This window comes from Cetorhinus maximus, chromosome 21 (assembly GCF_964194155.1).
Source record: "Cetorhinus maximus chromosome 21, sCetMax3.hap1.1, whole genome shotgun sequence".
Classification (NCBI taxonomy): Eukaryota; Metazoa; Chordata; class Chondrichthyes; order Lamniformes; family Cetorhinidae; genus Cetorhinus; species Cetorhinus maximus.
In genome coordinates, this window is record NC_135899.1 from 3,172,653 (window position 1) to 3,187,072 (window position 14,420).

The window sequence follows — 14,420 nt, forward strand, 5'->3', positions numbered from 1 at the left end:
GCAGGAGGATGAGTTTGGTTTTAGTGCACTGGGGTGCAAGTTGGAGCATATTAATGTAAAATGTGGCTTGGAAGGAACAGGTTGAGCAGTGACCACTGAAATGTCAAAATGTGGTGAGCAAATTGGTCATTGGATTACAGGCTCTCCTATTCAGTCCTCAGTGGGATAGAAACGTTGGCAGACCGTTCCGAGATTGTAAGAATGAAAGAAACAGAAAATTCTGCCAATACTCAGCAGGTCAGGTAGCATCCACTAGACGAGAGAAACAGAGTCAGTGTTTAAGTCGATAGCCTTTCAGCAGAACCCCACAAAAAGACTTCGGTTTTTATAAAGCGTGCAGTCTTCAATCACACCTGAGCACATCACATCCAGCAGAACCGACTCCTGTCCTTGGCCATGTTCACAAGTAGCTCCTAAGCCCAACTACAACTGAGGGCTCTGCTGAATTTGCATGAGGGCGGACAGGGTACCTGTACCAAAAGCACTTACACTGCAAACAACTGGCAGTGATCATTGGGGTGGGGTGGAGACAGTGGCACTGGATTAGTAGGCCCAGGCTTATGCTATGGGGATATGGGTTCAAATCAGCTGGTGGAATTAAAATTCAATTCTTAAAAAAAAAGTCTGGAAGGAGAAAGCTAGTCTCAGTAATGCTGACCATGAGATTGAGACCATTGTTGTAAAAACCCATCTGGTTCACGAATTTCCTTCAGGGAAGAAAATCTGCCGTCCTTACCTGGTCTGGCCTACAGGTGACACCAATCCCCACAGCAATGTGGTTGACTCTTAACTGCCCTCTGAAAATGGCCGAGCAAGCCACTCGGGTCAAGGGCAATTAGGTTTAGGCAACAAATGCTGGCCTTGCCCGTGACACCCACATCCCATGGAAGAAAAAAGATTAAAAAGAGTAACACTGAAACAACCAGATATTGGGGCCAATGCCCCTTCAATACTGGCAAAAAAAGGTAGGTAAATATTCCAAGGCAAGGTGGAGTGGGGCTGGAGACTGGTGCTACAAATCCGTGAACTATACACCATAATCTTCTGATAAGTCGCCTGCTGCATGCCAGACAGTCAGTGGCAGGAGACTGGACAAGTGTTTGTCCCGATGGGTTTGAATTGTATCACTGCCCTCCTGACGCTGCGGGGCACAATTCCATGGGAACCAGCAGCCATCTGGGGCTGTCCTTTACACTCAAGCTCAAGTGACTGCTGTCACAAGACACCAGATAAAATTCCATTTTTACAAAATAAAAATCACTTTTTAAAACTCTTACCTACTGAATTGGAAGGTTGGTGTCCAAACCATGCACGGATCTTCTGTTTTCTAAGTAGGCATCTTTTGAAAAATATGGTTCTCAAGATATTGTTATAAAACCATATTCTTATCAAACCAACTATCTATTGAGTGGACTGATACCACAAGATAAGTTTTTAAAAGACTGACAACAGTATTTTTAAGTGGCCAAAACAGCAGTTCTCCAAACTGCCGAACACTTACATGAGCTGTCAGAAAGGAGACACGCTGTCTTGAGGTGAACCATTACATGAATCAGCTTAAACGAGTGTGAATGGCCCATCCCCTGAACCACCCATATACATCCAGGCATACCCTGTTTATTCAGGTGAGTGCAGACCGATCAGCAGAACTCATCACTTTGGATAATGGACCCCTGGGGTCTCCCCACCCTGAATCACTCAGAAAACTCACTACAGTGAGCAATTAACACATAGACAATGGAACTAGAATGAGGGCTTCCCAGCTTGCTGCTGCATTTGCTGCCAACGCCGTGCATGTGCTGTTGTAAGCACGGCTGCCATCTTTATAAGGGGCAATGTGCAACAGGGCACATGCGCGGTCTTCACAATCTGGAATTGCAAATATTACAGTGCCGGCAGCATCAAGTTAACACCTTCTACTAAAGGGAAGCAGTCTCTTTATAATGTCTGCAATTGTGGCCTCCCTGCAGTTTTTGAATCTCCCACTCTAAAGCCTCTTCCCCTTAATTCGGGTCTGTCACCAGAACAAGGCATGGAGTCGCAAACGGAATTGTGGCCATCACCAGGTGGATCAGAAGCAACCCTCCCTCTCCCATCACAGGGCTCAGAAACTGGGTGAATGGCTTCAGGATCCAAATAAGATCCAACTAGCACTGTCTCTCCCGCAACTGGCTTTTACGCATCGGTGGCCATCTTGCAGGGCCAGCTTGCATTGTCGGGAGACACAGTAATTCAGTAACTGGCTAGATTGTGAATCGAGGTCATGTGGTAGCAAGCTAACCCTTTGTATTAAAAAGAAACTGCTTTCCAGTGTGGGTCAGTCACAGACAGTGAGAGAGTGGGTAACAGCAAGTAGAAAACTCATGATCTTTCTCTCACTGTCTGCAGTTGTTCTGCAAGCGTATGCCCTGCCTGTATTTTTTTTTATTATCATTCATGGGGTGTGGGTGTTGTTGGCTAAGCCACATCCCTAATTGCCCTTGAGAAGGTGCTGGTGAGCTGCCTTCTTGAACTGCTTTAGTCCATGTGGTGTAGATACACCCACAGTGCTGTCAGGGAGGGAGTTACAAGATTTTGACCCAGTGACAGTGAAGGAACGGCGATATGTCCCCAAGTCAGGATGGTGAGTGGCTTGGAGGGGAAGTGGCGGGTGGTGGTGTTCCCATGTGTCTGCTGCCCTTGTCCTTCTAGATGGCAGTGGTCATGAGATTGGAAGGTGCTGTCTAAGGATTCTTGGTGAGTTCCTGCAGTGCATCTTGTAGGTGGTACACACTGCTGCTATTGTGTGTCGGTGGTGGAGGGAGTGGATGTTTGTGGGTTGCCAATCAAGCAGGCTGTATATGAACGCTAATCAGCAACGGTAGGGCCTTCAATGTAAATCAGACAGCTGTTGATCTCAGAGGAAAAGACAGATATCAATTGTCAAGAATTTAAATCGTATTTACACAGAGTCCAGGAAAGATCACCGAACACGGCTTGAAACCATCCAACGCATCAACCCACAGCATCTGTATATGATTGACTTTCTTTTGGATACTCTTCAATAATTCACGAATTCTCAGGATAGTGTCCTCGGCCCAAACATCTTCTGCTGCTTCATCAATGACCTTCCTTCCATCATAAGGTCAGAAGTGGGATGTTCGCTGATGATTACACAATGTTCAGCACCATTCACGACTCCTCAGATACGGAAGCAGTCCATGTCCAAATGGAGCAAGACCTGGACAATATACAGGCTTGGGCTGACAAGCGGCAAGTAACATTCGTGTCACACAGGTATCAGGCAATGATCATTTCCAACAAGGCAGAATCTAACCATTGGCATTCAATGGCATTACCATTGCTGAATCCCCCACTATCAACATCCTGGGAGTTACCATTGACCAGAAACTGAAATGGATTAGCCATATAAATACTGTGGCTATGAAGACAAGTCAGAGGCTGGGAATTCTGCAGAGAGTAGTTCACCTCCTGACTCAAGAAGCTTGACATTATCCAGGACAAAGCAGCCTGCTTGCTTGGCACCCCTTCCACATTCACTGCCTCCACCACCTACGAACAGTGGCAGCAGTGTATACTATCCACAAGATGCACTCCAGGAACTCATCAAGGCTCCTGAGGCAGCACATTCCAAAGCCACAACCATTACCATCTAGAAGGACAGGGGCAGCCGCTACATGGGAACACCACCACCTGCAAGTTCCCCTCCAAGCCACTCACCATCCTGACTTGGAAAAATATCACCGTTCTTTCACTGTCGCTGGGTCAAAATCCTGGAACACCCTCTCTAACAGCACTGTGGGTGTATCTACACATGCACTGCAGCAGTTCAAGAAGGCAGCTCACCACCACCTTCTCAAGGGCAATTAGGGTTCGGCAATAAATGCTGGCCCAGCCAGCAAAGCCCACGTTCCGTAAATGAATTTTAAAAAATCTTCCCCAAAGCCTGTCCTCTGTCTATAAGACACAAGTCAGGAGTGTGATGGAATACTCTCCACTTGCCTGGATGAGTGCAGCTCCAACAACACTCAACAAGCTCCACACCATACAGGACAAAGCAGCCCGTCTGATTGGCACCCTATCCACATTCACTCCCTCCACCGCCGACGCACACTGGCAGCAGTGTGTACCATCTACAAGATGCACTGCAGCAACTCGCCAAGGCTCCTTAGGCAGCACCTTCCAAACCCGCGACCTTTACCTCTAGGACAAGGGCAGCAGATGCATAGGAACACCACCACCTGGAAGTTCCCCTCCAAGCCACACACCATCATGACTTGGAAATATATCGCCGTTCCTTCACTGTCACTGGGTTAAAATCCTGGAACTCCCTCCCTAACCGCACTGTGGATGTACCTACACCACATGGACTGCAGCGGTTTAAGAAGGCAGCTCACCACCACCTTCTCAAGGGCAACTAGGGATGGGTAGTAAATGGTCGCCTAGCCAACGAAGCCCACATCCCATGAATGAATTTGAAATAATGAACCTACCCTCCTTGCAACCTACTACTGTGCATGTGATTGTCTTTTGGATGCATGTGTGAGTGAGAGTTGGAGCTTTTTTATTATTTTTTATTTATGGGATATTAGGAACACTATTTCCTCTTTTAAACACTATTTCTTCTTTTAAAAATTACAAGAAAACCAGTGTGTGTGTCTTTTACAGTCGCAGCACTTAAACAGTTAACACTCACTAAAGTGGCAAACAAATTCTTTAAAAAAGGAACATCTGTTGCAGTAAGAGAGGGGAATCATACCGCTTCACATCTGGCCCTAGCAGTGTCAAAACAGATCAAGATTTTATTTGATATTTTTCCTGCAAGTCACAGGAACTCATTTTTTTGATGGTTAACCACCCCACAACAGTCCATCTGTCCCACAGGATAGCTGCAGGTTTCAAATCCACTATCCTGCAACTACAGCATCTCTCATACATTAAAAAAGACAAACCCTGTGCAATAGTGACAACACTTCAGAGGTATTTCAGTGGCTGTAAAGTATTTTATGACATCCTGATGGCAGGAAAGGCATTACATAAATGCTCGTCTTTCTTTTATGTATTGGTGAAACCTGCATAAACAGACACTGCATAAAAAGGGGAGACAGTGGTGTAATGGTAATGTCACTGGACTAGTAATCCAGAGGTCCAGGCTAATGCTCTGGGAACACGGGTTCAAATCATACCGCAGCTGGTGGAATTTTAATTCAGTTAATAAAGCTATCAACTATCATCAATTATCATAAAAACCCATCTGGGTCACTAATGCCCTTTAGGGAAGGAAATCTGCCGTCCTTACCCAGTCTGGTCTACATGTGACTCCAGGCCCACAGCAATGTGGTTGACTCTTTAACTGCCCTCTGAAATGGCCGAGCAAGCCACTCAGTTCAAGGGTAATTAGGGATGGCCTTGCCAGTGATGCCCACGTCCCATGAAAGAGTAAATTTAAAAAAACTCCCTTTTAAAAAAAAAAAAGCAGCCACTCAACAGATTCGAATGGCCTGTGAGACAAAATGTACAAGCGGCACCCTGAAATCACGGCCAATTACAAAATACACACAGGACGCACAGAGGCAGAAATGGCTCTGTGGGATGGTGAGCTCTTTGCCCAACACCCTGAGTGGCAGAGTATCTGCTCTGCCTCTGGAATTGAACATTCACACAGGTTACCCGAGCTGGGTAAAGAGCTTCTTCATTTGACAGAGATTTATTTTTCACAGTGCCTAGAAGCGCCGTTGTGAAAGGAAGGACAGCTGCAAAAATAAGGCAGCTGATGCCAACCCCTCAAGGAGCAGGCCATTCGGCCCCTTCAGCCTGTTCCACCATTCAATAGGATCATAGCTGACCTTCGATCTCAACACCATTTTCCCTGTAATATCCCCGTATCTCTTGATATCTTTACTGTCTAGAAACCTATAAATCTCTGTCTGGAACATGCTCAAAGACTGAGCCTCCACAGCCCTCGGGTAGAGAATTCCAAAGATTCACCAATCTCTGAGTGAAGAAATTCCTCTTCATCTCAGTCCTAAATGGCCTGCTTCTTATTCTGAGACTGTGTCCCCTGGTTCTAGGCACTGCCCCACCCTCACCCCACTCCCGGTCAGGGGAAACATCCTTCCTGTATCAATCCTGTCGAGCCCTGTAAGAATTTTGTAAGTTTCAATGAGGTCACCTCTCATTCTTCTAAACTCTAGAGAATACAGGCCCCGTCTCCTCAACCTCTCCTCATATAACAATCCCACCATCAGAATCAGTCTGGTGAACCTCCGCTGCACTCCCTCCATGGCAAATATAAGGTATCCATCATTTACAATATATATATTTCCTTTCAACTTCACACCCGACTACAGGGAATGAAAACAATGCATTAAGTTTCATCTATTTCTTTAATACATTGTGGATTTACAAGCTCAATAAAATTCGTACACCTGCTTTTAAAAAACAGTCAGCGTTTCCTCCTCTTGCCTCCGGCAGGCTGCTTTGCTGCTGCAGTGGAACTCCGCTTTTTGCCTTTCTCCTCTGGCCTGGTGTCGGCGTTCCCGTCCAGCCGGTAGTTCACCAAGTCCACCGTCTGCTGGAGAATCCCGGTCAGGACGAATTCCGCATTCACGATGGGGACGCCGGCGTCCCGGGCGGGTTTGCATTTGGGGAGGTCGTCCGGGCACGAGATCACCAGGGTCTTCCCCTGTCGCGTTGAAATCCAAACCAAAAACAAAAACGAAGTGGTTCAGAATCACAAATCGGCTACTGTCGAGAGGTTAACCCCCCCCCATCCCACAGGAGAAGGGCCAGTGCTCACGTTACAGGATGCCCCCGAGATTGAAAAAGGGAACAAGATAAGAAGGGTTTGCATTTATACAGTGCCTCTAACAACCTCAGGCCACCCCAGAGCAATTTACAGCCAGTTATTTATTAGCGGTGGCTGATCTGACTGCAAACACCCAGGGGATAAAAGATCAGTTAATCTCTTGTGGCTGGTGACGCATGAGAACGATGGATTTTGACCAGGAGAATAATTCCTGCCTGCACATGAATGTTCCCATGGGATCGGTTTTTAAAATCAGACGGGGGGGGCGGTGAGGCTGCCTCGGTTTGATAGTCCAAAAGACGGCACATCTGACAGTGCAGCATTCCCATTGGACTGTACTGGGTGTGTCAGTTGAGACTGTGTGCTCTGAGACTGTGGAGTGGTGGGATTTGAACCCACAACCTTCTGACTCAGAGGTGAGAGTGCTACCAGCTAAGCCACCACTGTCAGCAATTCCTGTTGCGATGAGTTTGGAAATCACTACTAGATATTTATCCTCTCTCCTCCCTTGAAGGCGGTGGTTCTTACTGGGGTGCATTGCTGACCTAATCCAGATAACTGCTCTTCATTTGTGATCCTACTGATTCTTAGCAGTCGACCCTAATGTTAGGGGAGGCCATTTCAGCACAGACTGATCCAATCCTCAGCACTGGTCTTGCACTTTCCAGCACAATTCATTGAATAGTGATCAGGAATAGGGAAAGCATGGCTCATATTTTTCACTCTCTATATCCCAGAGATGCTGATGCCAACCCCTGCATGGCACTGCGATGTCCCCATTGCCACTCAGCTTGACTGCAGTTCAGTTGATGGCACTCTGAGACAGAAGATTGTGCATTAAAGTCCCAACAGCTAGCACTCCTCAATGCTGTACTGAAGGAGTGCTGCACTTGTTGGAGTTGCCATCTCTCGGATTAAGGAGAGGGTGGATCTGTGGGATGGTTCCCCGAGCGACTGTCAGTCATTTGGCAGAATGCCTCATCGCCAGAACTTTCCAACAAGCACCAAGATGTAGCTTGGCTGGTGGTGAGAAAGGCCCTCCTCGTCAGATCTTTCCAACACGCCAGGAGTCTCACCCCCTCTGCACGTTGCCCTCGAGGTGGCTGTGGTGGGGACGAGACCGCTGTTCACCTCCTTGTAGACTGTGCCTTTGCAAAGAAGGTCTGGAGAGAGATGCAGTGGTTTCTGTCGAGGTTCATCTCGAGCAGTGCTGTGACACAGGACTCTGGGCTCTACGGGCTGTTCCCAGGGACACACACCGAGACAAACATCAACTGCAGCTGGAGGATCATCAACTCAGTAAAGACGCTCTTTGGTCTGCCTGAAACTTGTTGGTCTTCCAGTGCAAAGAGTTATCCCCGACCGAGTGTTGCAGACTGGCACATTCCAAGGTCCAGGACTACGTGCTGAGGGACGCACTAAAGCTTGGGGCAGCCACTGCAAAGGCACAATGGGGAAAGGTCGCTGTTTAAGACCTTTCTGCCATAGTGCACCGAGGGGCTGGGAAAGGTATAGACCCCTCGGGCTGTACAGCTCGCAATGGATGTATGCATTGAATACCAATTGTATTATAATTGTATTGAAGCACCTCAGAATGCAACAGGATGTACGTTGATAACTCCAATACCATTGTCTGACTGTCTATAATGACCATACTGAAATGACTGTAATATTCATCGATTGTATTGATGCACCTCGTGATCCATGTGTAAAAGTTGAATCTGATTGTACTTTCTGTGATGGCGATTTTGAAATGTTTTGTAATGTTCTTCCAGATATTTTATGAATAAAGCATATTTTTCAAAAAAAAAATGCTTGAAAACTGAGGCTCCGTCTGCCGTCTGAGGTGGGGGTGAATGATCCCAGGGCCTTATTTCCAAGATGGGCAGGGGAGTTCTGCCCAGGCTCTAGAGCAATATTTCTCTCAAGCAGCATCGCAAGAACGGATGACCTGGTTATTACCTCATCGCTGTTTGTGGCAGCTTGCTTGTGCTGCTGCATTCCTGACATTGCAACAGTGACTACACTTCAAACAAAGGCTCTTCAGTGAGTGTGAAGTGCTTTGGGATTTTGTGAAAAGTGCTGTAAAATGACACAGGCCACTCAGCCCATTGTTAGCATGCTGGCACTCTGCAAGAGCTATCAAAATTATTCTCTCTCTTGCCCCTTCCCCTGAATATAAATAGAAATATATTTGGATTAATTTATAAATATACTGGAAAATCTCTGTTATCCGGCATGCCCCGGGAGTGGAAGGTGTTGATTCAGCAAACTAACTGAGATGTAACGTGAGTTCCGTGTTTTCATCCAATGAGGAAGCTCTGAGATAATCAGGCAGATATTGAGGTCTCATGTACCGGGCGTAGTGAGTGAGCAGCGCCGAGGGGAGATGGTGATGCAAACTGGAGGAACAGCACCTCCTCATCCTCCGACTAGGTACTTTACAGCCTTCCGGACTGAACATTGGGTTCAACAACTTTAGATCATGAACTCTCTCCTCCATCCCCATCCCCTTTTTTCCAATAATTTTAATATATTTTTCTTTTCCCACCTATTTCCATTATTTTTAAATGTATTTCCATCCATTGTTTTATCTCTACCTTTTAGCCTATTTCGGTCCCCACCCCACCCCCACTAGGGCTATCTGTACCTTGCTCATCCTGCTTTATACCCTTAATGTCATCTATTAGCACATTTCTTAGCTAATATCACCACCGTCAACACCTCTTTGTCCTTTTGTCTGTGACATCTTTTGATTATCTCCACCTATCACTGGCCCTCTATCCAACTCTACCTGTCCCACCCCCCACCTTAAATCAGCTTATATTACACCTCTCTTCTATTTTTCTTTAGTTCTGATGGTGATGCAGAACAGAGGGAGAGTGAGAATGGATAGAGGACAGGCTGTGTGAGGAGATGGTGATGCAGGGCAGAGGGAGAGTGAGACTGGAGTAAGGATAGGCTGGGGTGAGATGGTGCTGCAGGGCAGAGTAAGAGTGAGATTGGAGTGAGGACAGGCTGTGTAGGGAGATGATGTTGCAGGGCAGAGTGAGAGTGAGATTGGAGTAAGGACAGGCTGTGTGCGCAGATGATGCTGCAGGGCAGAGTGAGAGTGAGATTGGAGTAAGGACAGGATGTGTGGGGAGATGATGTTGCAGGGCAGAGTGAGAGTGAGATTGGAGTAAGGACAGGCTGTGTGCGGAGATGATGCTGCAGGGCAGAGTGAGAGTGGAGTGAGGACAGGTTGTGTGGGGAGATGATGCTGCAGGGCAGAGTGAGAGTGAGGACAGGCTGTGTGGGGAGATGATGCTGCAGGGCAGAGTGAGAGTGAGATTGGAGTAAGGACAGGCTGTGTGGGGAGATGATGCTGCAGGGCGGAGTGAGAGTGAGATTGGAGTGAGGACAGGCTGTGTGGGGAGATGATGCTGCAGGGCAGAGTGAGAGTGAGATTGGAGTAAGGACAGGCTGTGTGGGGAGATAGTGCTGCAGGACAGAGTGAGAGTGAGATTGGAGTAAGGACAGACTGTGTGGGGAGATGATGCTGCAAGGCTGAGGGAGAGTGAGATTGGAGTGAGGACAGGCTGTGTGGGGAGATGATGCTGCAGGGCAGAGGGAGGCTGATACCGGAGTGAGGACAGGCTGTGTGGGGAGATGATGCTGCAGGGCAGAGGGAGGCTGATACCGGAGTGAGGACAGGCTGTGTGAGGAGATGATGCTGCAAGGCTGAGGGAGAGTGAGATTAGAGTGAGGACAGGCTGTGTGGGGAGATGATGCTGCAGGGCTGAGGGAGAGTGAGATTGGAGTAAGGACAGGCTGTGCGGGGAGATGGTGCTGCAAGGCTGAGGGAGAGTGAGATTAGAGTGAGGACAGGCTGTGTGGGGAGATGATGCTGCAGGGCAGAGGGAGGCTGATACTGGAGTGAGGATGGGCCGCCAATAACTATTACTGATCTCACACGTCCAATCAAAAAGAAGACCCCAGAATTCCAATTAATAGGGAATTCTGATTGATAGGGCGCTGGATAACAGAAATTTTACAGAGGTTTTTCTTCCTATTTTCAGCACATTTGACCTTTAAAGATCTTGTAGCCGCAAAATTCCAGTCCTGATGGACAATAAGCCGCGTGCAGACAGTACAGCACAGCAAGCCTCACCTTGTATGTTCTCGGCATCTTGGGCAGTATGGTTGCCCCACTGCACTTAACGATGCTCTCCATCTGGCTTGGCTCAGGCAGCACTCCTGGTGTCACGTGGACCCGGTAATCCTGATGGGATTCGGAAAAGAAACAATCAAACCAATCGCAGTTTGGCCCCCACAACACTTTTTATTATATAATTAAGTTGCCACGAAGTTTTAATATTAAATGTTACTGGAAGTTTGTAAACTGCACCCTTCCCCCACTGCCCCAACCTCTTCCATTCTGCCTGGTGGGAGAAATCTGGCCTGTGTCAGTTTTGGCTCATTGATACCACAAACCCCCACTCGCTCCTCCCAGTTTAATGAATAGGTTAGGCTGCATTTGGAGCACCATGTGCAATGTTGGGCACCGTTAGAGTGCAGTCAGTGTTGATTTATCAGGGAGACGATAAGTTAGGTAGAATTTAGAGACAGAAACAGGCCATTTTGTCCAACACTCCACACCAGTGTTTACTTATTTATTTATATTTTCGGTCACACTACTTATTAGAATTTCAATGGAAGGGAATGTAAATATACGGCTTCAGAGCACGACATTGACTAATCAAATTCCGTCTCAAAGTTTCTTCATCCACTCCAGCGTCGGTCTGACCTTCTCACACGGATGGGCAGGAACGTCAGGCATATTCCCATCATTCCAGACGTGAAATTATGGTGCACAAGAGCCTCCTTCCACCTTCCCTTATCTCACTCTATCAGTCTATCCTTCAATTTTCTTGCCTCACATACTTAGCTTCCCTCTCCCACAGCCTTGCTAACAGTTATCCTCTCCTGGATAGTGGGCAGTGCGGTCACTTACCTGGAGCAGCGGCTGCTCCTTGGCTTTTTGTAGGGAGTCAGCCAGCTTGAAGTTGAATTTCTGCTCTTGGTCACTGTCCTCAACCAAGAACCCACTGGAAGCCAGAAAGCAGCTGCTCTTTCCACACTTGTCCAGGATTTGATGGAGTGAGTAGAATAGAGAGAGAGAAAGAGAGAAGACCCAACTAATGAGAAAACAAGGAATGAGACAATAGAAAAATACCACAAGCTATGTAGGGACAGCAAAAATAGGCGCATAGGCAATGCAACTAAAGCAGCTCTTGCTTCGTTGAATTATGGTAATTTGTTCAGGGTTCAGTCATTTGCACTCTTACCTTGGAGTCAGAAGGTCTGGAGTTCAAAGGATATGGGGAGAGGGTGAAGCCGAAGGTTGACAATGATTATATTAAATGGTGGGGTAGGCTTGATGGGCCGAATGGTGTTCTCCTGTTCCTTCGTCCTGCTCAAGAGACTTCGGAGGGGCAGTGCTGAGGGAGTGCTGCACTGTCCGAGGATCAGCGCTGAGGGAGTGCTGTACTGCCCGAGAATCAGCACTGAGGGAGTGCTGCACTGTCCGAGGATCAGCACTGAGGGAGTGCTGCACTGTCCGAGGATCAGCACTGAGGGAGTGCTGCACTGTCTGAGGGTCAGCGCTGAGGGAGTGCTGCACTGTCTGAGGGTCAGCGCTGAGGGAGTGCTGCACTGTCCGAGGGTCAGCGCTGAGGGAGTGCTGCACTGTCCGAGGGTCAGCGCTGAGGGAGTGCTGCACTGTCCGAGGGTCAGCGCTGAGGGAGTGCTGCACTGTCCGAGGATCAGCGCTGAGGGAGTGCTGCACTGTCCGAGGGTCAGCGCTGAGGGAGTGCTGCACTGTCCGAGGATCAGCGCTGAGGGAGTGCTGCACTGTCCTAGGATCAGCGCTGAGGGAGTGCTGCACTGTCCGAGGATCAGCGCTGAGGGAGTGCTGCACTGTCCGAGGATCAGCGCTGAGGGAGTGCTGCACTGTCCGAGGATCAGCGCTGAGGGAGTGCTGCACTGTCCGAGGATCAGCGCTGAGGGAGTGCTGCACTGTCCGAGGATCAGCACTGAGGGAGTGCTGCACTGTCCGAGGATCAGCACTGAGGGAGTGCTGCACTGTCCGAGGGTCAGCACTGAGGGAGTGCTGCACTGTCCGAGGGTCAGCACTGAGGGAGTGCTGCACTGTCCGAGGGTCAGCACTGAGGGAGTGCTGCACTGTCCGAGGGTCAGCACTGAGGGAGTGCTGCACTGTCCGAGGGTCAGCACTGAAGGAGTGCTGCACTGTCCGAGGGTCAGCACTGAAGGAGTGCTGCACTGTCGGAGGAACAGTACTGAGGGAGTGTTGCACTTTAATAGGGGTAGTTCTGAGGGAGTGCTGCACTGTCCAAGGGTCAGTACTGAGGGAGTGCAGCACTATCGGAGCAACAGTACTGAAGAGGCGTTAGAGGGGACATCTTTTATTGGTGGTTTTGATGTTCCAGAGAGAACTGCTCTGGTCTTTTCCAAAACAGTACGATGGAATCTTTACGCCCACCCGAGAGACTGGGTCTCTGTTTAACGTTTCATCTAAAGACAGCACTTTGAGCAGCGCAGCACTCCCTCAGTACTGGCCAATGTCAGCCTAGATTTTGTTCTCAAGTCTCCACCCTTTTTTGACTCACAGGCAACAGTGCCACCCACCGAGTCACAGCAACATCTTGGGAGCTCCTGGGAAGGAATGAGTTCAAGTTGGAGACTGAACTAGGGAGTTGAGGAGGAACCTCCATTTCCTCCCACATGCTGATTAACAGTGGCCGTGCAAAGTCAGCTCGGACAGGATCTGACTCAGCTTCAATGCCAATACAAGGTTTAAAATGAAATAATAACTCACCTTGTTCAGCCACTCTGGGGTCACCACAGGGATCCCTCTGGCAACAGCACACAGGAACTTCACTGTACGCCGAATCCGGTCGGTGACTAAGTGTGTACTGTCATGTACCGACTCCACCACCTCCCCTCCGAGCTGTTTGATCACCTTCACCCCATTCTCATCAACCAGACCGGTGAACATGATCTGAGAGTAAAGAGTGAGAGAAGAAGAGAGGGAGAGAGGTTGAGGGAGAGGTTGAGGGAGAGGTTGAGAGAGAGAGGGGGGGGAGAGAGGGGGGGGAGAGAGGGGGGGAGAGAGGGGGGGAGAGAGGGGGGGAGAGAGGGGGGGAGAGAGAGGGGGAGAGAGAGGGGGAGAGAGAGGGGGAGAGAGGGGGGGAGAGAGGGGGGGAGAGAGGGGGAGAGTGATATGCCATAAGTTGAGAATGGTCGAATCCCTTAAAAATCAGGTCAACTCTGGAAGCCTTTCGAAAATAATAAGCTGCTTAGAAGGTCATGAAGGTTTGGATGAAAGGCGGGGAGGGTTTCTGTTCAAAGATATAATCATCAACATGTGTGAAATGAAGCAAATGATAGCATGTTGAAAATTAATTTACCCGAGATACATTTGCAGTTAAGAAAACCCTAACAGGATACACTGGCGTCTCTCAGGCTAGGCTCTATCATTAATACATTAAATAGCACTGAACTAGATGTGACCAGGATACCCTGGAGGCTCACAGGCTAGGCTCTATCA

General features: G+C 48.5%; 1 protein-coding gene across 1 annotated transcript in view; it reads right to left on the reverse strand.

Moving 5' to 3' along the window:
* Positions 1–6,367: 6,367 nt before the first annotated feature.
* mdc1 (mediator of DNA damage checkpoint 1) overlaps positions 6,368–14,420 on the reverse strand; it is a 59,743-nt gene continuing 51,690 nt past the window's right edge. The window contains exons 14-17 of the mRNA XM_078566473.1: positions 13,689–13,871; positions 11,805–11,930; positions 10,962–11,072; positions 6,368–6,685 (exon numbers count right to left, since the gene is read on the reverse strand). Coding sequence (XP_078422599.1) covers positions 6,446–6,685; positions 10,962–11,072; positions 11,805–11,930; positions 13,689–13,871 — 660 coding nt within the window. The 3' untranslated portion in view covers positions 6,368–6,445. The remainder of the gene's footprint in view (positions 6,686–10,961; positions 11,073–11,804; positions 11,931–13,688; positions 13,872–14,420) is intronic.